The sequence below is a fragment of the Quercus robur genome, chromosome 9 (assembly GCF_932294415.1).
Source record: "Quercus robur chromosome 9, dhQueRobu3.1, whole genome shotgun sequence".
Classification (NCBI taxonomy): Eukaryota; Viridiplantae; Streptophyta; class Magnoliopsida; order Fagales; family Fagaceae; genus Quercus; species Quercus robur.
This window is the reverse complement of record NC_065542.1, coordinates 7141004-7168697: the sequence shown is the minus strand read 5'-3', so window position 1 is coordinate 7168697 and position 27694 is coordinate 7141004. Positions and strand designations below refer to the sequence as shown.

The 27694-nt window shown below is 33.2% G+C and overlaps 1 protein-coding gene across 2 annotated transcripts; it reads right to left on the bottom strand.

The window, feature by feature from the left end:
* Positions 1-4869: 4869 nt before the first annotated feature.
* LOC126698726 (uncharacterized) lies at positions 4870-27130 on the bottom strand. Of its 2 annotated transcripts, XM_050396131.1 has the most exons (10): positions 26893-27128; positions 25794-26068; positions 23200-23496; positions 22956-23081; positions 22706-22831; positions 22558-22603; positions 7431-7684; positions 6874-7203; positions 6411-6758; positions 4870-6204 (listed from the first exon to the last, which is right to left on the bottom strand). In XM_050396131.1, exons 1-10 carry the CDS (start codon positions 27056-27058, stop codon positions 6070-6072), a joined length of 2103 nt encoding a protein of 700 aa, XP_050252088.1. In that variant the 5' UTR covers positions 27059-27128; the 3' UTR covers positions 4870-6069. The 2 variants fall into 2 exon arrangements, with proteins under 2 accessions (XP_050252088.1, XP_050252089.1); XM_050396132.1 differs by lacking the exons at positions 22558-22603; positions 22706-22831 and adding an exon at positions 7871-7996 and having other exon boundaries at positions 7431-7730; positions 26893-27130.
* Between the last annotated feature and the right edge of the window lie 564 nt (positions 27131-27694).

Genomic DNA, 27694 nt, shown 5'->3' with positions numbered 1-27694 from the left:
ACCTAGGGCTGAGTTGGAAAAATCTGCAGAAAATCATTCTGCCCGAGCTTCGATCGATCGAGCCTGTCTTTCGATCGATCGAGCTAGGCCGAAAGGCACAATGCTTTCCTGCTTTAACTCGATTCCAACTTTACATAAATACACAACTTTGAGCTAGTTTAAAACACTTCTAAATACATTGTTTTGATAATGGTTTACCAACAATACAAATTAGAGTTCTAAATACATAAAATCCTAAAACTTTAGAACCTAACAAACTCCCCATTTGGCAATCCGTGACAAAACACAACTAGAAGCTCAAAGTTTACAAAATAAAAATCCCTTTACAAAATAATGCTCATAAAACAAATTCAATCCTAACTACTATCCATCAGTTGTAAGAGTAGATAACAGTTTAATTGAATCAACCTGTATATTTCCTAAAACATTAAACAAAATGCATAACCACATGTGTAGAAACAATACAAGTAAACAAATTAAATTCTTGATTTCAAACAACACATAATAAAGACATATATTAATGAATAACTCATAAATATAAATCAATAAATAGTTTGAAACAAGAAACATATAAAGTACCAATAAATTCTTCTGCTTCATGTTTCAAAATGAACTTTTTTTTATTAAAATCCCGAAGAAAAAAAAAAACATAATAAGTACTTCCCTTAATCAATTCTCTTTTTTTTTTTTTTTTTTTTTTTTTTCTCTCCAAAAATTTTGTCAGTACTTTGACTACTCTGTACACCATTTCTTTTTCTTCGCTTGCATTCAAAGTACTAGGGTCAGTGTGGGACCCAAAGTTTGTGTGTAGCGCAGCTACAATTCATAATATAAGATAAGAATCTATGTCATAACTCATATATAACTTAGTTATTAAAATATCTTCAGCAAAAAAAGTTATTGAAATATATGTATCCGTACGGATTGAGAGGAAGTGGAATCTTTGCCGTCAATCTAAAAATGAATAGATGAGATATTGATGACAAGAACCTTCTGGAATTCATGACTTCTTTTTTTAGATAATTATAATGTGCATAAAGCTAAACCTGCATCTTGTACAATTTTCACCCATAAACATACAACACTTTATGGATGAGAATATGTCAATTTAGGTATATCGCTCTTTACTTTTGGAATTTATGACATAATTGCACTTAGTACAGGTAATTTTATAACCGCAATTTTTACAATTATTTTATAAGATAGATTGTAACGAGTTATTTATCACATTCACATTAACTTATTATTTTTTTGCTTATGGTTATAACCAGTCACATCAAAATCATGACATAAAAGTGTGTAATCTTTTTTTTTTTTTTTTTACTTTGCACCAAAGTATATATATATTTTAATTTTTCTGGGATTTTGCACTATACACATACACTAGTGGAATACGTGAGAAATGAGATGCTTTGGAATTCTTGGATGATTGAATGGAGTAGTGGAATGGATTATTATATCAATGAGAATGTTCTGGAATTCATAACATAATTGCACCATACATATTACATACACACTAGTGTAATAGATGGGAAATTGATGAGAAGGTTCTGGAATTCTTGGAGAATTGAATTGTAGTCTAGTGCAATGAATGAGATGTTGATGAGAATCTTTTGGAATTCTTTAACTTTTAGTTTCACCCAAGCACTAGTGGAGTAAAATTTGGCGAGAAGCTTCTGGATTTCCTTAACTTTTAATTGCAACCAAACGCCAGTGGAGTAAAATTTGATGAGAAGCTTCTGGAATTCTTGGATAATTGTAACATTCACTTAATAAAATTCTTTGTATCTGTTTTAAAACATGTTAATTAATTTGACCACATATTTATTAATTTAAATAAATAAATGAAAATGATTATAATAAACTTTTATTGAAATATTGATAACATTAAAAAATAAGATCTACTAATTACAAATAGAATTTTAAAATTTTCATAGTAGAAATATTCTAAAACCTCTAAAGGATTTTATTTTTAATAAAATAAGTAAAAAAAATCACCCTCCTCAAAATATTTACTGCTCCTATCAACTTGGGGCTATTTAATAATAATAATAATAATAATAATGATATAGGACTTGGGTAAAAAGGTAAGGATTGAAAAGTTGAAGATTAATTATTTGTTGATAAAGGGAGACCCCACCTCAACTATGGTTCACAGAATGTTTGAAATTGATTTGCTAAAGTCTCGTAAGAAAATAGTAAATTTCCATTATTTTGTACATATATTTTTTGGCAGAGTATTGTAACATTTTAATATTAAAATATCATTTTAATAAATTATTAAATAATGAGTTAAGAAACTAAACGAGGACAATGTTGGATTTTCACGTGGTTAATGAATCTTAATTAGTGAGGAGTTAGTGTGCGTGGAGGCATTTCTGCGTTTGCGTGTGTTTGTGTTTTAGACTGGTCCCACGGTACTATTTATGATCCAGTCAAACTTAGCAAAATACAGATTTTTAGGTAAATTTGAGTCCCACGATACTATTCACATATTTAAAAATTATTTTGCTACAATGTTTTCAGTAATAAGTTTTCAGTTTTCAGTAAATAAACGGTATTCAAATAGACCCTTACTATTGTACGAAAAAGAATCAATGTGGGATATTTTTTGGAAATTAAAGCCCTCAAGGTAAATTTAATTCATGAAAATAAAAAATTTCTTAAAGGTAGTTTTTCTAGGAATAATCTATTGAGGCAAATTTTTTTTTTTACAAAAATAATGGAAGCCCTCACAGCAAAGGGAACCCAAATCAAAAGAATAGGAATCAAGAACCCTCCTAACAAAACCCATAAACACAAATTTCAGTTTATATTATAATTGGGTAAAGAAAATGGAGAAAATATTATATCACAACCTAATTCTTCAAATTTTCCTTTTCAAACACAAGAAAATTTTGAATTAGAACCTAGAAGAAGTTGTAGACACCCCATTTTGTAACCAATGAGTCCACAACCTTGTGTTATAGTAATTTTTTTTTTTTTTTTGTTTTGAGAGATAATTACATGTTGCTAACCTCGTAGCTTAAACCCTTTCCCCCCAGACCTCTAAACACTTTGTATATGAGGAAGTGCCAATTCAGTTGCAAGACCTTTAATTGTGTTATAGTAATTTAAAAAATAATCTAGGAGCAAAAATGTTGTTTGAATGGTTCGATGAACATGAATTTCAATTTAAAGAATATGATGATTGAACCATTCAGTCAACAGATCAAGCTACATCAAGTTTTAAAGTTCATACGCATTCCAATGCGTTAAGGCATACTCAAGTGATTATGGGTAGTTTATTTTGATTGGTCCTTATTGGATTAGTTAGAATTAATTCATGTAAGAATCCCATTGGTTTATTTTTAAGACAAGGATTTAATTAAAAGTGATAAAAAAAATTTAGGAGATAAAGCCCTAAATTTTGATTTTTGATTTTCCCTCCTTGAAAAGAAGAGGGTAAATTGGAGATCAAAAAATTGGATCATTAAAATAAAATTTTGATCATAGTGGCTTTAAAGTAGCAAAGAAAACTCATGATTATCCTTAAACAAGTTAGAATATTAACCAAAACATTCCAAGGATGAAGTTGGAGCCAAAATGTGCCCAGGACAAAGGTGCCAATTAGCACCTTGTCACATAGACATGGATTCCAATTGGCAATTATAACTTGATTCCTGCCAAATCTGAGTTTTATTGTGTCATATTAGCTCAAAATATTCTAACACGTTTGAGGATAAAAACAAGTTCAAAACTACTGCAGCAAATTAATGGAATAAAAAAAAAAACTATTTTTTCATTTTCCCCTTATAAATAAAACCCTCATCATGAAATTAAAGGATTATAAAAATTCCAACTTTCTGCAGCAATAAAGTTATTAGAAAATTGAGACTCTGAGAGTAGTAATGTGCGGCAAAAATTCTAAGAGAAAATGCTTTAAGGAGATATTAGGTTGCTTATGCAACATTTACTCTTCCAAAGTCATTAAACACATTCATATGTACACATTCAACCTAGTGAATACTTCAAGAAACCACGTCAAGCAATCTACAACACAACATATGAAATGATTGACAACATGAGATGATATTCATTGTTCATATAACATATTTGGACACAACTTAAACTAAAAGCTTAAGATTATGGGTTTGGATTCAAATAAATTGTATTAATTACTCACTCTTTTCATTATTATTTAATTTGGAACTTCACTCATATTTGTATACCTAACAATCTCCTCCTCACGTGTGAGTTATTACCTTTTTGTGAGTTACGAACAGCAACTACTAGCACTCTCTTGCCTATGGGCTATTTTTTTTTTTTCCACCAACGCGTCATCTATGAGACTTTTGACTTTTGTATGTCATCCATGAAAGCCGTGTCTCAGCCCTGCATGTTCATCCATAGACACCTGCCTGCAAGTCTATGTCCATGGAAACCTCTTGTAGAAATTTTGAGAGAGAAGACTTAATATTGTACAAACAATATCGTGTTAGTTTCAATTGTAAAACTACCACCATTGAAAGCAGCCCATTTTAAAGTGTGAATGCACTTAAGAATGTATCATTAACAATAAAACATTGAAATTTGACAATCAATAAATTCTTACCTAAATGACATCCCTGTAATCATTTAAAACTACCGGATTATATAAGCCAAAAGCCCCTTACTAGAGCACCTTCAACCTTGAGGTCGTAGACCATGTCACTCATTCCCATCCTGTGTGCATTAGCCTTTTTCATTGTACAGTTCAATTCTAGCTTGACTTTCTCACTGATAACAATTTTCATGCATTGTTCTTTGTCTAACACACAATAAGCATCTTAAAAACGCCCACATTCCAGCAAACAAGTTTGTGGCCATGTACCTTAAATCGAATATAACTGTCCCAAAGATTAAAGAAGATAATATTAAAGAAAATCTCCTGTTGAACACTTTATTACATGTTTACAGAAAAACGACAATTATCCAATACAACTGAACATAAATCGCATTGTATACAGATTTAACAACAACAAAGTCTTGCTCCAATCTTTTAGTTGCCAAATCCTTCTACTAATTCCAAACGATTGCTTGATTCATTATATACATATAGAACTGGTTCACAACACCAGCAGATGATGACGTACTGCACTTGTAAGGTTCACTTTGCAAGACGACCAAAGCTAACCAGTGCTCATCAACATCATACACGGGAAGGTATTTAGTATCACCAGGATACCCACTCCATGTAAGAAGAGATCCCGGAGATATAAAATACAAATTGCATTATACACAGAAGTGAAGACTGTACTTGTTTTCACTCTGTAACGAAGTCTGAGGGTTGCTAAAATCTTGATCAGGATCTTAAATCTCACAATTCTACAAATCTAAAATGTCAATGATTTAAACATTAATTTGAGTCTTTTAAGAGGGACTATTAAAATTCCAACCCAGATTGTGGTTTCTTTTAGAGAAACGTTTATACTGGAACCAAAGTAAGGAACCCAATTTGGTAGTCTTTTTAAGACTATTTTTCTGGGGGGTGGGGTGGGAAAGTGGGGAAGAGTAACAACCCAAGTTCCAATGACAATAAGTTGTAAAAGTAGGCCATAGGCCTTTGATTGTAAAAGACCATGGGTCTTTGGTTTGTAAAAGACTAGAAGTCTCTTTTTCTTTTGAGTTGAAAAAGAGTGAATCACTGTGAGAAGACTTTAGGGAATGTTTGCAAATGTAAGTGGGAAAAGGAAGATGACCCATTTTCAGCAAAATTCCCAAAACTTTGGCTGAATGTTGCTCACATGAGGGATTTTACATGAGGGATTTCAGAGAATATTAATAATTCTTTGACTTTTAGCTTTGTTTTTAAAGAATATTAAACTTTCTTTTGAACTTTATAAGAAAGACTAATATCCTTTTTAATTTAGCTGTCTTCAAAGAGTATTAAAAATTCTTCAACTCTTTCCAGGAAAGACTTTTTTTTTTTTTTCATAAGTACTTCCCGAGAAAGCCATAATTTTTTTTTACCTTGTCTTATAAGTAATATTAAGAATTAATTATCTATCTAAATCATTGACATTCTTTAATTGCAAAATTTTAAGATCTTCAATCAGATCCTATGATCTGATCCGAAGACCCTCCCAAAGATCCTAGATATGATCCTGATTTTAACAACCCTGGTGAAACCTTTGGATTGATGATCTCTTCAAGGCACAACAAATCTTGATACTCTAGCTCAAACTGTTGCATAATAACAATGCAAGGTTAGTTTTCAGAAGACCAATTTATCTGAAGATCATAAACACAAAGAAACCACATCAAATATATCAAAAAGTACCCACAAACGAGTATAATGAGTCTTGAGCTGCAAATTATCACAACTTGAAATTTGTTGGAAAAACTTGCAAGATCAATAAATAAAAGATATCTTGAGAGTTTTCACTTACCTCTGCGATGGCATCTGAGCTACGGCATGACCCATTGTCCTTAACAGAGACCATGTTTTCCTGGGTTTCATCATCAAAAGCAAGATTATTTTGACTGCTATACTTGTAACGAAAGCAGTGATCTGGGTTATAAGGAGTCAAACCCCAGGACTCGGAGATATTGGGAGCTGACTCATATGTGCCAGATTGGTGATGCACCCCCCAATGACTGCTGTTTAAGTCATTGGTGAAAGGGTAAGAGATGCAAGAAGAACCGAAATCTGCTTGCATATGCGAGTGTAATGGGGATAACATGTTGCAACCTAGTGGCTGTGGTGTGACAGGGAACATATTCAAGCCTGCCTCCACCTGCAAATCACCCTGATGTTAGAAACATAAACGAATAAGATAGGTACTTAACTAGATAATTACCCTTGGAAGAGAGATGCAATTGTTTTATGCTTGAATTTAATTCATTTCTCACCTCATCAGATGTTATTTCTGCCACTTCTTTTGAAACATTAGCGTTATAGCCATTGTACTCAATAGGTGGTATAGTGCTAGATGTTATTGCATCAGAATTTTCTGCAGGACAACATCTGGGATAATTGTCTGCTTCACTGCCTAATTCTGGAGACACTGAAGCTGGTACTAGCATAGACTGTGCTTCTTCAAGAGAAGCTTTAACGGAGGTAGTAAATGAAACAGCAGGTGTAACGGAGGTTAAAGTTGGTGGGGAGGAAAAGTTGCAATCTAATGGCTCTGGTGGATGGGGATAGAACATTTTGAGTGCTTCCTCCATTTCCAGCTCAAACTGATAGAAGAAACATGAATAACCAGGATAAGTGTATAATTAGTTATCGGCACTTCCAATTCCCACAATTTTATAATAATAACAACTGTTCTAACCCTTGTAGCTCAACTAGTTGGCATCTCCTAGTGTTCAAATACCCCCTCCCCAATTGTAGCTATCAAATTATTATAAAAAAATATTAAAAAAAAAAAAAACTGTTTAAAGCTGAAAGTAAAATCTTTTCTTACTTCTGCAGCTTCTAATTCTGCCACTTGATTTTCCGCAGTGTACGCATTATAACCATTGTTACATGCAAGGGGTGCAACAATGTAAAATCTTGGTCTGCCATTAGTAGGATGCTTTTCAGCTTGCTCCAGCAATGCTTGAGATGCTGGAGCCAATGTTGGTTCAGAATGTGTTTCTTCATAAGAAGATTTATTACCAATAAAAGTTGAAACATCAGGAGTGATGGGAGGTAAACTTGATGGAGAGTCATCTGGAGGTGTGAAACAGAACTTATTCAAATTTTCCTCCACATTGAAATCAACCTGATGGAAGAAATATGAGTGCACAAGATAAGTACTTAATTAATTTACTATACTTTCAATTCCAACCCCCCCCCCCCCCCCCCGCAAAAAAAAAAAAAAAACCATAGATAGTGTTTAATGCTGAAACTAAGTCCTATCACCTCAGAATTGAAGTCGTCACTTTTAAATTGAACAGGTGCTGTAGCATCAAACATCATTTCATCAGCATTAAAATCAAATGCGGATGGAGAGAACATATTCCAATATTTCTCCACATTGCAATCATCCTGATAGAAGAAACATGAGTGCACAAGATAAGTACTTGATTAATTTAATTTACTATACTTCTAAATTCGAAAAAAAAAAAAAAAAGTGCCTGATGCTGAAACTAGGTCCTATCACCTCAGAAGATGTCATTTCCACCTTCTGTTTTTCTGCAACATAAGCATTTTTGGTAGTTGTAGTTGTCATTTTTGAATTGAACAGGTTCTGTAGCATCAGCCATCATTTCGTCCACATTAAAACCATCCTGATAGAAGAAACATTAGTGCACAAGATAAGTACTTGATTAATTTAATTTACTATACTTCTCAATTCGCAAAAAAGAAGAAGAAGTGTCTAATGCTGAAACTAGGTCCTATCACCTCAGAAGATGTCATTTCTGCCTCCTGTTTTTCTGCAACATAAGCATTATGGTAGTTGTAGTTGTCAGTTTTACATTGAACAGGTGCTGTAGCATCAGACAACGTGTCATCAGAAATTTTAACACAACAAGATTGATTACTTGTTTGATGAGTTTCAGCTTGCACTTCCAATGCTGGAGATACAGGAGCCAGCGATGACTTAGACTTTGTTTCTTCAATACAAAATGTCGTATCAAGTGAAACAGCAGGTCCACCTTTGGTATTCTTTTCTCGATCAACGAATAAACGAATAAGGACCAACGCCTTCTGCATAATGTTAAGCACCCAAGTGAATCAAACATCATTGCCTAATATAAACTACAAATTGAATTACCACAAAAATGCAAATAACAGTATGTAAATATGTATCAGAAATGTTATAACTAACAACAATGAAATGGAGGAGGTTGTCCTACAATTAAGGAAGGAAAAACCATAACAGATAATTAGTATAACGAAAGGAATAGTGTAATAGAAAATTGTCATAATAATAGAAAAGATGGTAGAAAACTAAAAGCAATTGAGAGACCTATAGCCATAACATATAAAGACAATAAGAAAGACTATAAGAAAAATAACAAGAATCATGACTTGAAAGACTTAAAGACAACTTTTATGGAAAAGAAAGACAATAGTCATATTGAAATAGTGCAAGACAAACTAGACATAATTGATAAAGACAAAGAAAAAGGAATGTTAAAGAAAGGAATAGTAAAAGAAATGATAGAAAGAATGGAAAGACAAGGCAACAGTACTCTTAAGCGAACCAACTCAAAAGAAACTCTATGTAAGAAGTTAGATATAGAAAAAGACATAGAAAAAGAAAGAGACATGATAAGGAAAGAGAAAGAAAATGATGGTTTAGTCAACAAAAGATGGAAAAATGATAGTTCTAAGAAAAATGATAGTTTAAAAGAAAAAATTGATGAAACACTAAAATCAATTGAAAGATTTATGATATATACCCAAAACAATAGTTTGGCAGAATTAACTAAAAAGATAGAAATTTTAAATTCACCTTTAGATATAGACAGAAAAAGAGACATTACAGTTTTAAATACTACTGAGTCATCAGATAATGAGAATAATGATAGACACACTGGAAATACTATTTGTCATAAATGTAAACAATATGGACATACTAAGAAACAATGTGATAGACATAATAAAATTGTTAAACAAATTGGTAAATTAGAGTTTGAGAAAGATATAGTAAATAAATTAATGGAAATGTTTGACGTTAAACAGAAAGAGGTAGACCAAGTAATGAAAAAGGAAGAACTAAAATCAATGAACCCACTCAAAATCAATAAAAGAAAAAGGAAACAAAAAGACATAATAATAAAATTGATAGACAACCTACCTAATCATTTAAAAGATAAAAAAGACCATTTACTAAAGTTGAAAGATTCTATAGACATACCTATTACTTGTTTTAAGTGTAGAAAATATGGACTTTATGTTACAGAATGTGCAAAAAGAGAAAAAGCTAAGAAAGAAAAAGATAAGAAAGAAAAGACAAAAATGAAACAAGATGGAGTAGATATAAAACCAATAACTCTACAAGACTTAATGACAGAAGCAAAAATGGTAAAACAAGGAATTAAAGAAGATAATTCCACAAACATAGATGAACAAAATATTGCAGAAATAATAAATTTGAAAGAATTGTCTAAACCTATGATAGACCCCCCTTCATTAGAAAAATATGCTCACAATAGACATAATTTCTTGAGTTTAATTGACAGAGTAATTTTCCAAAAATGGCATACATAAATTACTTTAGTAATTAATAAAGAGTTTTCTTTCACAGAAATTGCTTTAATAGACTCAGGTGCTGACATGAATTGTATACAAGAAGGATTAATACCTTTAAAGTATTATGAAAATCATCTGAAAGATTAACTCAAGCTAATGGAGAAAAGCTCATAATTAATTACAAAATACCTAATGTTCATATATGCAATGATGGAGTATGTTTTGAAACTGTTTTTGTTTTGATTAAAGACCTTTCTTCTAAAATTATTTTAGGAAATCCCTTTATGGCCTTACTTTATCCCTTCTAAACAACAAACGAAGGAATTAAAACTAATGTGTTAGGAAAAGAAATACTATTTAAATTCATTTTACCACCTATCCCGAAAGAAATCTATTCACTAGATAATACTTCCATAATAAAAGAAATTGATAAAGAAAGAATTTATAGGAAAAACAGACATTTGTTATCTTTAAAGTCAGAAATAATATATGAAAGAATTGCTGATCAATTGATAGATCCCATATTAAATCATAAAATAAAAGTATTCAGACAACAGATTAAGGTAGAAATTTGTTCTAATCTCCCTACTACTTTTTGGCATAGGCACCAACATATAGTACAATTACCTTATGAAAAAAACTTTAATGAAAGACAGATACCTATGAAAGCTAGACCAATACAAATGAACAATGAATTATTAGAACACTATAAAAAAGAAATTGAAGATCTTTTAATTAAAGGTCAAATCAGAAAAAACAAGTCTCCTTGGAGCAGTGTTGTTTTTTATGTTAATAAACAGGTAGAATTGGAAAGAGGAGTTCCAAGATTAGTTATAAATTATAAACCTTTAAATAAAGTATTACAATGGATAAGATATCCTATTCCTAATAAGAAAGATTTACTTGACAGACTTCATGAAGCAACCATATTTTCTAAATTTGATATAAAAAGTGGATTTTGGTAGATACAGATAGATGAGAAAGACAGATATAAAACTGCCTTTACAATCCCTTCTGGCCATTATGAGTGGAATGTCATGCCTTTTGGTTTAAAAAATGCACCTAGTGAATTTCAAAATATAATGAATGATACATTTACACCTTTTATAGATTTTTCAATTGTTTATAGAGATGATGTCTTAATTTTTTCTAAATCAATCGATGACCATTGGAAACATTTAGATATATTTGTCAAAGTAATTAAACATAATGGATTAGTTATCTCAGCTACTAAGATAAATTTGTTTAAAGACAAAATCCAATTTTTAGGTCATAATATTTACAAGGGAACCTTAAGCCCCATTGACAGAGCTATTCAATTTGCAGATAAATTCCCAGATGAAATAAAAGATAAAAATCAGCTACAAAGATTTTTTGGCAATCTAAATTATGTTTCAGATTACTTTCAAGGATTAAGAAAGATATGCAGACCCTTGTATAAAAGGCTAGAGAAGAATCCTCCTCCATGGACAGAAAAACATACTATGATAATCAGGCAAATAAAAAAAATATGTTAAGCAACTCCCTTGTATTGTTATTCTTTCCCCTAATACTTTTAAAATTGTTGAGACAGATGCTTCTAACTTAGGTTATGGTGGAATTCTAAAACAGTAGCAAAAAATGATACCAAAGAACAAATTGATAGATTCCATTTTGGCTCCTGGTCAGCTACCCAACAGAATTACAGCGCTATTAAGAAATTTTTTTTATCTATCATATTATGTGTTTCAAAATTTCAAAATTATCTTTTTAATCAAAATTTTTTAATTTGAGTTGATTGTAAAAGTGTTAAAGAAGTTTTACAAAAAGATGTTCAAAATCTTGTTTCCAAATAGAGTTTTGCCAGATGGCAAGCTATTTTAAGTGTTTTTTATTTTGATATTGAATATATTAAAGGAGAAACTAATTCGATTCCTAATTTCCTAACTCGTGAATTCCTGTAGGGAAGATGAGTTCCCCTGCAGATAAGAGCAACTCCCCAAAACCCAGAGCCAAATAGTCTTATGTTGCTCCTCCGATTCCCCCTAGTAGATTTCTCCCTTGTCCCTCTTTCACTTCACCTACTTTCTCTTCAAACAGACCCCAAGAGAGATCCCATTAACATGTAGCCCAAATCCCTTTGAACCACTCTCCCCAAAACCCACTCTAACAACCAAACAGACTTATGTTTCGCCCTTAACTCCTCCCGTAAAAACACCATTTAACATAGTTGCATCATCTTTTCCCGCTTTAGCCTCTCTCTCTAATCAACCAAAATACAGATCCTCTACCTCTCAAGAAGCCCAAGCCCCAAAAAAAGACCATAGTATTGAACTACCAAAAGATTCTTGAAATTTTATTCTATGGATTGAAGCAGAATATCAGCACATAACGGATACCCTCTCCCTAGTTAGACAGCTCGTACCTCCAGGATGAGAACACCCTAAAACAGAAACTTTAAAGACCCATAAATTTTATGAGTTTATTTTAGTTGATACAGACTTAATCCTGGTAACACATATGCCTTGCTTTCAAGACCCAAACAGAATTGGCTACTCTAAAGTAGTCATAAAACAAATCCTCACACTCTCCCAATGGAGAGCACAACCCTGGATTACTAAGAATTTTTCCCAACCCTTTGACCCCCAGTTTTATAATTATTATGATTATATAGAAGCCTGGGATAGGTTCCTTTTACTCCTAAATAATATTTACAGACATACTTGGTTTTTCTGTTTTGATAAGTATAGAAAGAAATATATAATGATACTAAGATGGTTCATTGACTGGTGGAATTCCTACGGTCTTGAAGCTATGATTCTCCCTCTTGATCTCTTAAAAGCCTCTGAGACTTTCAGGAAAGAACCAGACATACCGCATCTTAAGAATTTCCCACATCTTTTGCAATTCTCTTACAGGTTTCCAGATCTCCCATGAATCATTAGATGGAAATACAAGATAGAAAGACATCCTCGGTATCCTTTCCCCATGCTTACTAGAAAATTTAAACTCAAATGGTGGAATAAGTTTAATTTTGATCATATTTGCCAAGAATTACAGAAAATGTCATCTTCCTCCTAGAAAAAAAGTACTAATTTACTTCTAGAAAAAAAGTCAAGTTTAGTGCCAGCTTGCCTCTGTCTCAGACAGAAAACATCTTAAGAAACAACTACTTGAAGCTGCATCACAAATTTCAGACAATTAAGATGACACAATAATGGAATCCTCCTCTCCAAATTACAAGACTCACCCAGAAGCATATCAAGATTCTCAGGATCCCTATGACATATGACAAACAAAACAGAATGACAGCTCACTCAGACAGACCCTTCAAAGATAATTATGGCAGATTACTATTTACCAGCATGCGTTAATAGTACTCTAATAGATTCCAAGATAGATTTATCAGAAGCTACTTTATAGTATTCTACAAGTTTCCACCAACAGATTAACTTGAGTTAACTAACTCAAGTTACTTTTGAAAATTTACCATGGTCCATTTCATCTATAAAAGGACAAACTCCGAAGACGGGGGATAGGTTAAAAAATTGAGGTCCAAATTCTCTAAGTTTCTAGTTCTCAAGTTTGGTTCCAATTCCCAAAAAGAAGATAGCCCTCTCTCCCTTAGAAAGACTTTTGTAATCCTTCCTCTCTTGTAATCCTGTAACCCTTCCCTTCAGACAAAATCTTGTAACCTTTCAATTTCAAAGATAGATTTTACTTTTTAATCTTGTAACTCTTTAGACAGTTTTATTTTTAAAGCTTGTATCAAAGATAGAAGTTTGTTTTCAAGTTCTATCAAAGACAAAAAATTTTATTCAATTAAGATTTTACTAGTTTCTGTTTTCATATTCCATATTCCGTTTTGACTTATTTTGAATATATCTATTTTGCTATTTTCTTCTTTATCATCTATTTTTTCATTGTTTATGCTTCCATATTACTGCTGTGCTCTCTCTTGGGTAGCATAAACAATGATAAAATAGATGATAAAGAAGAAAATAGCAAAATAGATATATTCAAAATAAGTTAAAATGGAATATGGAATTTGAAAACAGAATTTGAAAAAAACTTCTGTCTTTGATCCAAGTTTTGAAAATAAAACTGTCTGAAGAGTTACAAGATTACAAAGTAAAACCTGTTTTAGAAACTGAAATGTTACAAGATTCTGTTTGAAGGGAAGGGTCACAGGATTACAAAAAAGGAAGGATTACAAGAGTCTTTCTAAGGGAGAGAGGGCTATCTTCTTTATGGAGTTGGCCTAAAACTTGGACCTCTATTTTGAACTTGAGAATTGGAACCTAGAACTTGAACCTCAATTTTTTGAACCTATCTTCTGTCTTCAGAGTCCGTCCTTTTATAGATGAAATGAACCATAGTAAGTCTTCAAAAGTAACCTGATTCAGTAAAGTTAACTCAAGTTATTCTGTCGGTGGAAGAATATTACTATTGATGAGCAGTAGTCTGTTTGGGAATCTATCAGGTTTCTTTTCACGCATGCTAGTGAGCAGTAGTGACTTATGAACATCTGTCTGTATTTATTTGGACTGTCTTGGATCTGTCTAGAAGCTATTCACGCGTGTTGGTGAATAGTGATCTGTTGTAGGTGAATAGTGATCTGTCGTAGTGAATAGTGATATGTCGCAGGTGAATAGTGATCTGTCGAAGTTGTCTGTTTGGGAGAGCATGTCTGTCTATCTATCAATCTGTATTTGCGTAGTTATCATAATCGAGCGGATCAAAGTTATCTTCATACTGCTCATGCTCATGCAGTACTCCATAATTGTCACATAGAACACAGTATGAAATAGGAAGATAGGTGGGGGCACGATTCTTTGTCATTATTCTGTGATCCTTAGCAATCTTTCTTTTTCCAATAAGCCTCCTTGTTGAAGGTCTTGGTCCATATACGGCTATCTTGCTGGTGTAGCCATATAAGTGGAAGTCACTGTCTAATTCTTTTTGTACTTCATAAATCTTGTTGTTCATAAAATTAGACCATTCTTGAGCCAGAGCATATGAATCTTTCAGTGATAAATGAGTTTCTCCTGTATACCAGTTGTAGTCAGAGCTACTACCAAAATCACTAATGAGAACCAGAATGTGTGCTGGTCGAGCTTCCATATAGTAGCTAGTGTCCCAAGCTGGGAGAGTACTTTTGATAGTAAGCTTCATATAATTAAGTCCTCCAATTTGTGTGGCTGCTTCTGGGATGACTTTGGGAAATAAACTAATCTGAAATCTAGAAGTTAGGATTAACTTGCTGATAAACCCTGCTTCTAGCATCTCAAATAACCATAAAGGATCACAAATCACTGGATCCTCTGTCTCTGTGTTGATAAGTAATCCCGGATAGGGATACTGTCCATCATAAACTCTTTCTATTTCTCCAAAGCTTTCATACCATGTGGCTTTATGGGATAGCTCTATGTCATCTATCATGTCTTCTGTGCTGATAAATGTTGTAGAAACTAAAACTTTAAAAAGATACATCCATCTGTCATAAGAACTTGTTATGGCTTTATGAGTTAGTATATTTTGTTGACTTTCAGGGGGTAAGGTTCTAATGGCAAGTCTTGTTTTTTGTTGAATCTTAGGGTGGAGTTTTGAAAAGCTTGTTCACATAACATAGCTTTTTAGAGACTATGATTCTGTCTTTGTGGAGCTTGAATCTCCATCCTCCTTGCTAAGGAGTTAACAACCAAGTGCTTCAATAAATGCACTAGTGCTAACAAGATGTAATTCCAAAGCCTTAAGGGTCTTTTGGAATAAAGGTTTCTGTAAGGTTGAATTTATTCAACCATCTAATTGGCTTTATTCCGTGCCAAATTTGCTTGTAATTCAGCATTTAGTAACCCTGTATTTAGGTGGGTTTGTTGTAAGGGTAGTGAGTGAGATAGAGTGAAGTTTGCTCAAGAGTGTGCAAGAAAACAGAGACTCGCGGCTGGGACTCGCGGGTGGACTCGCGGCTGCAAGCCGCCAGAAGCTGCACACGTGCCAAGCATGCTGGAAGATGAACAGTCATGCTAGCTGGAGCACTACAGGACAAAACAGGACAACTGGTCATATGGTTAACTCGCGACTGGATCTCGCGACTTGGTCAAGCCGCGAGCCACCCCTGTTTTGTAAAACCTGATGTTTCACATTCCTCTCCCACTCCAGTATAAATACCCCTTTAACCCACGATTGAAAGAGAGCTTCTAGAGAGAATTTTGAGAGAGAAACCCTAAAGAAAAACCAGATTGCTTCACCCACAATCTATACCTTAGAGTCTCTTCAAATTCCCTTGCTCTCTTCCTCTCCATTGTCAAATCCTTGAGAGGCATTATACCAAACCTGGTTTTCACCATTATCATCTCTGTGAGACAGTTGTTTGGAGTTCTGGGAAGCAGTTAGGAAGGAGCCAATCTTCATTGGTTGATGCTATGGTCTAGTAGCGGAATCCGGGAAGATAGAAAAGAAAAAGGTTCGGCGCAACCTCGTTGGAGCAAGAAGCTTGGAGGGCTTAGGTGCACTGGGTAGATTAGGCTTGGAGGGTCTATTGCTGTCCTTGTATCCCAACTGTATTTTCTAGTGGATTGATTACCGCTTGGAGGGCGGCGGAGAGGTTTTTCGCCGAGGACTTCGGTTTCCTCTTCGATAACACATCGCGTGTTGTCTTTGTGTTTGCATCTTTCTTCCTCTCTATCTTTGCCTTTATTTTATCTGCTGTGGTTTTATTTTGTTATGGCTTAGATAGTTGTTTAACCAATTTCATATTATAACATGTGTTAAGTTTCCGCACACTTGTTGTTTGACATATTGCTTGATTTGGTTAAGTTGTATTTTGGGGGTCTAAACGTTCAAAGGTGTTTTGTACACGTTTTTTAACTTTCAGTTTCTGTCTGAGGGTGAAGGCTGTTTGTAAATTCTCCGTCTTGAAAAATGAGATCGGTGTGGAGCACTTCTTGTAGAATTTCACTTTTTCCACCACATGAATACATTGCCTCTGCTAGCAACGTATCTTGAAGGGATATTGTCTCCATCGAGACACCTTCATGCTTATCTGAAATCTTCATTGAAGCCTTTCGGATTTCTTTGGTTTGCATCGTTGGTGCCTTGCCCTTTCCTTTCATGTCTGCCTTGGAGGGTCTTTTATTCATATTATTCTGCAATTGGCTTTTGGTAAAAGGATTAGTTGGTATATCATTATGTCCAGAAACAATATCTTGAAAATAAGAAATATTTTGAAAATAAACATTTCTTTGCAAAGCTTCTTTAAAATTCATTTCAAAAACTTCGATGTCAATGTTTTTCTGTAAAATTCCTTTGAAATGTTTTATAAGAAAATCATTTTTAAAAATTAAAGCATATATAATAGAACAAACTTCTTTCTCAACACCTTTGTGCTCTCGCTGAGTAGTGGTATAAGAGTAGTCATAATGAAGTCTGTCAATGCCAAAGTGATTGGAGTTCAAAAACTTTACAAAGTCTACCATGATTCTGAAGTCTGTCAATGCCAATGTGATTGGAGTTCAAAAACTTTACAAAAGTCTACCATGATTCTATCCATTTTGTATGTATTACTATATATCTCATTCTGCGAGAATATGTGAAATAAAGCTTCTCCATAAAGTCTTTCATCAACCCTTATAATGAACTAGGAAAAATCTATCAAGGACTTATGATTAACTCTATTTGTTAAGTAATTAAATTTGTCTTTGTTCAAGAAATTACCACAATTAATGTTTTCTTTAATGATTAGTAAATGGGTATCTGTCAAAAATTCTTTTATTAAAATATCTGTTGTATGAGTATCTGAGCATACTATAAAGGGTGTATGTTATTTATTATAATTTTGTTTGGTACATTTGTCAAACTATCAGTTCATTCATATTGACTAAAAGAAATTGTAAGCATAGTTCCATCTTTTATATCTTTTCCACTAAATTCTTTTTCACAAGGATTTTGGACTATATGTTGGTGCCTATGCAAAAAAGCAGTGGGAGAATAAGAACAAATCTCTATTTCATTATCTGTCAACTGGTCATCAAGTGATTTTTTTGTCAAATGTCCTTTTGGCAATTACATTAGCCAAATCCTATATTAAACAAGCCTCCAATAGTATGAGTGCACAACTTAGCAAACACAATGTTCTATACCACATTGTGTGAGTTTTAAGTTCTAACTATCATTGGAGCGGTTTTGGTCAACACCACATTGATGTTCCTTTTGATGAGTATTTGATCCTTTATTTATTTATTTTTTTGTCTAGGTCTTCCATCCAAGCTCTTGAGTGAATGTGAATCAAGTAGTCCATTGAGATCATGAGCATCATCATTAATCCAAACTTACTTTAACCAAATAAAATTTGACTTTTTTTTTTTTTGGTGGAGATAGTTTCAATCTATGGCGTCCGCTCTAAATAATAACTTTTTATCATCAGACTAAGACACTAATTAGTTTTTGGTGTAGGCGGGGATGAAACCCTAGATTTCTTATTCAATCATAAGAGATTTTATCAGTTGAGCTAACTAAAACCTGCAAATTTGACTTATTTTTACTTGACCAAAATATTTTGTACTAAATTGACACTAAAAATGGAGAAAAAAAATTGAAAAGATAACTATATATTCAAAAATTGAGGTCCAAATTCTCTAAGATTCTAGTTCTCAAGTATAAAGGTTCCAATTAGTAGCCGCACAAATTGGAGGACTTAATTATATGAAACTTACTATCTGGAGTACTCTCCCAGCTTGAGACACTAGCTACTATATGGAAGCTCGGCCAGCTCACATCTGGTTCTCATCAGTGATTTTTCTGTCAAATGTCCTTTTGTTCTATAGATTCTTTCTTTATCTTTTAGGATAGTGACTCTATTAAGGGAACAGATTTCTTTCGGGATTAGGGGTGAGGTGAATCTAAAAACTAGTATATTAATTTTAATTCCTTCATCTGTCATCAAAAGAGGGTAAAGTAAAGCCATAAAGGGATTTCTTAAAATAACTTCAGAAAAAAGGTCTAAAAATAGTTTCAAAACATGTGTGATCATTAGGTAATTTATAATTAAGTATCCGAGTTAATCTTTTAGATGATCTTTCATAATATTTTAAAGGTATTAATCTTTCTTGTATACAATTTATGTTATCAGCACTCGAGTCTGTCAAAGAAAACTCTTTATTAATTATTAAAATAATTTATGTATCCCTTTTTTGAAGAAGATGAAACAGATTCTGATCCTAACAGTGATATAAATGATTATAACTATAATAATAGCACAAATAATTGGAGTACATTAACAGGAGATAAAATTAACTGATAGACTGATAGACACAATAATAGTTTGTTAGACATGATTAATAAAAAATTAGAATCTTTAGAAACTATTGAAAGATCCACTCTATATTCTAAAGTAGAAAGAAAAAATGATAGTTTTTTGGACTTACTTGAAAGAATGAAACTTTTAAATTTAGAAAGAGAGTTTAAACCTCATCATAGATCGCCTTTAGCAAAAACCATGACAGATAATTGGCATAATGAAAGGAATAGTGTAATAGAAAACTGGCATATGAATAATAGTAGAAAAGATGATAGAGAACTAAAAGCAACTAAAAGACCTATAGCTATAGCATATAAAGACAACAAGAAAGACTTTGATGAAAGAAAAGACTATATTCACGCAGTGCAAAAGAAGGTAGAAATGATAAAAGTAGAGAAAGAAAGAAGTTCTATAGAAATAATGCAAGAAGAAGATGTCATGGAAAGAACAACACGTATAGAAGCTAAAAGAAAGAATCCTAGTGCTATAGAAACAAAACAAAAGAAGAAGTTAGACATAATTGATGAAGACGGAGAAAAAAGAATGTTAAAGAAAGGAATAGAAAAGGAAATAATAGAAAGAATGGAAGGACAAGGCAATAGTACCCTTAACTACCTAGGAGAGAGCATAGTAGTAGTATGGAAGCATAAACAATGATAAAATAGATGATAAAGAAGAAAATAGAAAAATAGATATATTCAAAATAAGTTAAAACGGAATATGGAATATGAAAATAGAAACTAGTAAAATCTTACTTGAATAAAAACTTCTATTTTTGATAAAACTTGAAAACAAACTTCTATCTTTGATACAAGCTTTGAAAATAAAACTGTTTGAATAGTTACAAGATTACAAAGTAAAATCTATCATAGAAACTGAAAGGTTACAAGATTTTGTCTAAAGGGAAGGGTTATAGGATTACAAGAATCTTTCTAAGGGAGAGAGGACTATCTTCTTTCTGGAGTTGGCCTAAAACTTGGACCTCTATTTTGAACTTGGGAATTGCAACCTAGAACTTGAACCTCAATTTTTGAACCTGTCTTTTGTCTTCGAAGTCTGTCCTTTATGGATGAAATGGACCATGTAAGTCTTCAAAAGTAACCTGAGTTAATTAACTCAAGTTAATCTGTCGGTGGAAATTTGTAAAATACTATAAAGTAGCTTCTGATAAATCTGTCAAGGAATCTATTAGAGTACTATTCACGTGTGCAGGTGAATAGTGTCCTGTCAGGAATGTCTATCTGATTTTCCTGGATCTGTCTGGATTGTCTATCTATGGCTATTCACGCATGCTGGTAAATAGTAATCTGCCAAAATTATCTTTGAAGAGTCTATCTGAGCGAGCTGTCATTTTGTTTTGTCTGTCATATGTCATAGGGATCCTAAGAATCTTGAAATGCTTTTGGGTGAGTCTTCTAATTTGGAGAGGAGGATTCCATTATTGAGTCATCTTCATCGTCCGAAATTTGTGATGCAACTTCAAGTAGTTGTTTTCTGTCTGAGACGGAGGCAAGCTAGCACTGAACTTGACTTTTTTCTAGAAGGAAATTAGAACTTTCTGTCTGGGAGGAAGAGGTCTTTTTCTGTAATTCTTGGCAAATATGATCAAAATTAAACTTATTCCACCATTTTAGTTTAAATTTTCTGGTAAGCATGGGGAAAGGATACTGGGGATGTCTTTTTATCTTGTATTCCCATCTAATGATCCATGGGAGATCTGGAAACTTGTAAAAGAACTACAAAAGATTTGGGAAATTCTTAAAATGCGGTATGTCTAGTTCTTTCTTGAAAGTCTCATAGGCTTTTTAGAGATCAGGAGGGAGAATCAACTAAAATAAAGACCGTATCAACTAAAATAAACTCATTAAATTTCTGGGTCTTTAAAATTTCTGTCTTAGGGTGTTCCCATCCTGGGGGTATGAGCTATCTGACTAGGGAGAGGGTATCTGTTATGTGCTGATATTTTGGTCTCTTTTGGTAGTTCAATATTGTGGTCTTCTTTTGGGGCTTGGGCTTCTTGAGAGGTAAAGGATCTGTATTTTGGTTGGTTAGAGGGAGAGGCTAAAGGGGGAAAAGAGAATGCAACTATGTTAAATGGTGTTTTTAAGGGAGGAGTTGAGGACGAGGCATAAGTCTGTTTGGTTGTTGGAGTGGGTTTTGGGGAGAGTGGTTCAAAGGGGTTTGGGCTACATGTTAATGGGGATCTCTCTTGGGGTCTGTTCGAAGAGAAAGTAGGTGAAGTGAAAGAAGGACAAGGGAGAAATCTGATAGGGGGAATCAAAGGAGCAACATAAGACTGTTTGGTTTTGGGTTTTGGGGAGGGTCTTTTATTCATAGTAGTCTACAACTGGGTTATGGGAAAAGGATTCTGTGTTGAAATATTATTTTGAAAATAAATATTTTCTTGCAAAGCTTTTTTCAAATTCATTTTTAAAACTCTTCTGCCAATATCTTTCTATGACCCATTGTCCTTAATAGAGACCATGTTTTCCTAGGTTTCATCATCAAAAGCAAGATTATTTTAACTGCTAGAATTGTAACGAAAGCACTCATCTGGGTTATAAGGCATCAAATCCCCGGACTCGGAGATATTGGGAGTGGACTCATTTGTGCCAAATTGGTGATGCACCCCCCAATGACCACTGTTTAAGTCATTGGTGAAAGGGTAAGAGATGCAAGAAGAACCTAAACCTGCTTGCATATGCGAGTGTAATGGGGATAACATGTTCCAACCTAGTTGCTGTGGTGTGACAGGGAACATATTAAAGCCTCTCTCCACCTGCAAATCAGCCTGATGTTAGAAATATAAACGAATAAGATAGGTACTTAACTAGATTATTACCCTTGGTAGAGAGATGTTATTGTTTTATGCTTGAATTTAATTCCTTTCTCACCTCATCAGATGCTATTTCTGCCACTTCTTTTTTTGAAATATAAGTGTAATAACCATTGTACTCAATAGGTGGTATAGTGCTAGATTTTATTCCATCAGATCTTTCAGCAGGACAACATCTGGGATAATTTTCTGCTTCACTGCCTAATTCTGGAGACACTGAAGTTGGTACTAGCATAGACTGTGCTGAAACATCAGGAGTGATGGGGGGTAAACTTGATGGAGAGTCATCTGGAGGCGTGAAACAGAACTTATTCAAATTTTCCTCCACATTGAAATCAACCTGATGGAAGAAATATGAGTGTACAAGATAAGTACTTAATTAATTAACTATACTTTCAATTAACCATAGATAGTGCCTAATGCTGAAACTAAGTCCTATCACCTCAGAGTTGAAGTTGTCATTTTTAAATTGAACGGGTGCTGTAGCATCAAACATCATTTTGTCAGCAATAAAATCAAATGCGGATGGAGAGAACATATTCAAATATTTCTCCACATTGCAATCATCCTGATAGAAGAAACATGAGTGCACAAGATAAGTACTTGATTAATTTAATTTACTATACTTCTAAATTCTGAATAAAAAAAAGAGAGGAGAAGAAGTGTCTAACGCTGAAACTAGGTCCTCTCACCTCAGAAGACGTCATTTCTGCCTTCTGTTTTTCTGCAACATAAGCATCATGGTAGTTGTAGTTTTCATTTTTAAATTGAACAGGTTCTGTAGCATCAGACATCATTTCGTCCACATTAAAACCATCCTGATAGAAGAAACATTAGTGCACAAGATAAGTACTTGATTAATTTAATTTACTATACTTCTCAATTCGCAAAAAAGAAGAAGAAGAAGTGTCTAATGCTGAAACTAGGTCCTATCACCTCAGAAGATGTCATTTCTGCCTCCTGTTTTTCTGCAACATAAGCATTATGGTAGTTGCAGTTGTCAGCTTTACATTGAACAGGTGCTGTAGCATCAGACAACATTTCATCAGAAATATTAACATAATAAGATTGATCACTTGTTTCAGCTTGCACTTCCAATGCTGGAGATACAGGAGCCAGCGATGACTTAGACTTTGTTTCCTCAATGCAAAATGTTGTATCAAGTGAAACAGCAGGTCCACCTTTGGTACTCTTTTCTCGATTATCGAATAAACGAATAAGGACCAAGTCCTTCTGCATAATGTTAAGCACCCAAGTGAATCAAACATCATTGCCTAATATATACTACAAATTGAATTACCACAAAAATGCAAATAACAGTACGTAAATATGTATCAGAAATGTTATAACTAACAACAATGAAATTGAGGAGGTTGTCCTACAAAGCCATTTGATGTATTATAGTTATCAGTTTAAGGAAGCACCATTAGTAAAGCAAACTCACCATGAAGGCATCTACATAAATTTTGTTTTGAGTCAAGGGAGAAAATAGTTTAAAATTTTCTTCATTGATTTTAGAATTTTACAGTGATTAAAAAAGTTGATATAATTTGAGGCTGGTGGAAGCGCTTTCACACGAACAATTAAAAAAATATCTATATACAATAACAAATTTAAATGGTTCGGTCAACTCCATGCCCACAGGCCACATCCCCAAGCAACAACGCCAATCAATATCAGCAATATGGATTAGAACCACATTCAACCAAACCTCACAACTTGATTAGCACACTTTCACAAGCATCAAACACAAACACAAATGTCACAAACTCCAATTACACCCAATACAAACTCTTAATTCCAACTAACAAAATCATAAACGAGATACTCACAATCTCAAAACCTTAATACACCCAATGTTACTCTTACATTAACAAGACAAACAAATTTTCAAATCATAGATGTATCTTTCAACTCAAAAAAAACCACCAAACTAGTTTTTAAAAAAAATATAAAGAGAAAAAAAACCCACTCTATGTTCTCCTAAGAGCCTCCCCCTCTCCTCAATGAGGCTAACTCTTGAGCCAAAACCACCAATCCCTAGCAACACTGTCTATGTATAAGATTTTAGTACCTATCCCTTAATTGATGAAGAAATATCAAATTACTTATTAAATAAAAAATGGATTTTCATTCCACTGAGAAAATTCAAACCTAGTCAAAATAGGAATTTGAGACAATGGATAACAAGAATAATGAATTACATTGATTCCTAAGTAAAAGGAGACAAATCCCACATTAGTACAAAGAGAAGGCAGGAGACATGATAGTCCAATTTATAGAGTAGTAATGTAACTTTTAAGTTGTGTGGGAAAATTATTGAATACTCCGGGAGTATCATAAATGCGTACTCTCCCCTCCCACATGAATTGTGAGTCCCACCATAAATTTAATTAGTGGGACCCACATTTATGTAAGAGAAGAGAGTACACATTTATGGTACTCCGAGAGTACCCAATAATTACCCGGTTGTGTGTGATGATTCTAAAGCGAAGTAACAAGATGCGATAATCCTATAAATAGAGTGGTAATATTACTTGTGTTGTGTGTGAGAATCATAACATAATGCTTTGCTAGTGCATTAATGGTGAGAACACCTTTACTGTATAAAGGATTTGGGTTGTTTATGTTTCTGGTTGTGGTTGTAATTCATATTATTAATAATAGATTTTGGTTGGCATTGTCTACCAAAATAAATTTATAAATTTTATATTTCATATGGTCCTTGCTATTTTATTATCTTGTGTGTTGTTCACAACAAATTTGAATTAAAAGAATCATCCAAAACAAATTTAAGATAAAAACGAAAAACCAAAATTGATGCAGAATGTTTGGTAATGCATTATCACACTTTTTTAAAGTACAATTTAAACTTTAATTTTTTTCTAGGTATAGGTTTTCAAAAGCTCCATTTTCAAAAAGCTGAAAAATGAGCTGTACCAGCACTTAGTCATCTTTCCTTTAGCCAAGCACGCAAAGTATGCATTTAGTCTTTAATGTTAAAGATGCCTTGATACTATGTTAAAGAAACTGCAGATGAGTGCAGAAGCGAAAGCATAAAATAGAACACAAGAATCATGTGATTCAGCCACCACAGAGGAAACCCTTAATGGCTCAGAAAACTGACTCAGGGTTTAGACGAATTGGCCCTTAGATTTATTACAATCAGCAGAAGTTTGGCAAGTTATCAAAGTTACACAAGTATCTTCATATTCTGAAGTAATAATAGATTCATATAAGCCAACAGCCTAAGCTTTTCAAGCAAGGATAACTCAATTTATTCACCAATTAAACATTTCAAGAGATCATTCAGCAAGAATGTTAACACTCACTAAAAATTAACAAAATTTAACAGCTTCCACAATCCTTGCTAATTGAATCAATCCTCTTTTAATAAAGGTAAAAATGATTTTGGAGGCAAAACGATCTTTAATCAACAGGAAAAATAAAAGAAAAATTCACTTGGGCAATCAAGAAAATATCTCAGGCCAATTTCACATCAATAAACAAACTAAATATCAAAAGCCAACCTGACCGGGGTGTTTTCCATCAAATTCCTTGGTTGTTCGGTACTCATGAATTACATACTTAGTCCCTTCTCCATTAGGGGAGCGCCCTAAATGGTAGACCAATGTCTTTTTCATTCCAATCACTTTCCCTCCAGACATGATTTTCCGATCAGTACCAGTTGGTTTCCAATACCCTTTCTCGGTTGACCTGTTCTTCGAATTCCCTTTCTTATGCCTCAGGCTCTGTTCAGTGAAGTAGTACCACTCTTTGTCCTTTGTAGGTATCCTAGCAAAACCTACAATCCAAGAAACCAGACTAAGCACAAAATTTTGACACCCAAAAAATGAAAAAAATCAAATGAGCCCCTATTTAATATGGGCATATTATGCAAATATTATGTTATTGGTAAGTAAACTAGTAACAAAATTTAAGTTACAAAGACCAAGAAGTCACATAATGAAGAAGATTCAACCATTTTTTTTTACAATGAGTGATTCAGAATTTTGTAAACAAAGTGCACAAAATTACAAAATGGGAAAACAATGGTACTACCAAATTCAACATAACAGATTAAAAACTAAGAATGAAGTTACAAATTCCAGGTCTAAAATGAGAAAATCAAATGGTCATATCATATTGAGTAAGTGCTAAATCACTCTCTAAATTCAATGAACTACCTTTTTTTTTTTTTGGTAAGGTAATGTTTTAAAGAAGAAAATCAACTATACAAGAGCAAAGGAACATACACCCAAGAAATCATCAGTCTTTATACAAAAGAAACTGCTAACTAGATACAACATGAAACCAGACAACACCAAGACCAGAAAACAACACACACACACACACACACACACACACACAAAGGTTAGAACCTAGGAATTGAAATATAGATTCAAGTAGCAGACGTGATCTATGTAACTATTTCTTTTGATCAAATTAATGTAACAAACTTGTCCAGCAAAAATCTATAACAAGCAACAATCTGTAACAATTAACAAACTAATAATACAAGAAACAACCCCAAAAAAAAAAAAAAAGTTCCTACCTTTGACAACAAAAGCAATAAATTTTCCAAGAATATGAAGGTGGGTGTGTGATATTAAGAATTAAGAAAATTACTTGGCAAATCCCATGGCTCATGTTTACAAATATCAATTACGGGTAGACGCATAGTGTTTTTATTATCTTTCCCAGTTATCTTCGGCTTCAGGTAGTCATCAATGAGCTCTTCGTCTGTGGGACTAAATCTGAACCCAGGTAGTGAATGCAAATCTGGGTCATCCATAATTCACACACTCTCTCTCAAGCTTTACTGAGAAACTAGCTAAGGAAGAAAATGAGGGCAGTTGGTCTTGGTCTTCTTGTCTTTATACTACTTCAGCAGTAAAGCTTTTCCCACGCAAACTATACAGTTAACCAAGTTGGTCCTTTTAACCGTGTCATAAGGAGAATTTAAAAATGATTTTATCCCCTTTTTTTTCTAAATTAAAAAAAAAAAAAAATAGGACTAGAATATTTTTTCCACAACTCTATGTGACATAATGTGGTGAAGAAAATGCTTGATTCATACGCAATCTACAACTCGATGCGCCATAACCTTTCCCTTTGAAATTGGCTTTTAAGATCTCATGATATATAGTTAGATACTTGAATAAATCTGAACACTCTCGTTTGTAAAAATTAAAAAAAAAAAATTAAGTTAATTGTAACTCACTTTTTAACAAGTTTATTTTAGCTAAAATGTTTATAACACGCATCATATTCTATTTTTTGAGAAATATTACATTCACAAAAAAGAAGATGTTTAGTAGTGAGTATTCTATCTTGAAGACTTGAACGTCAGCTTTTGCTCTTCATCTCTATAAAAACTTTGTACTTGTAAAAGAGAATTGACTTAATGATTTTTAAGACCTGGTGATAT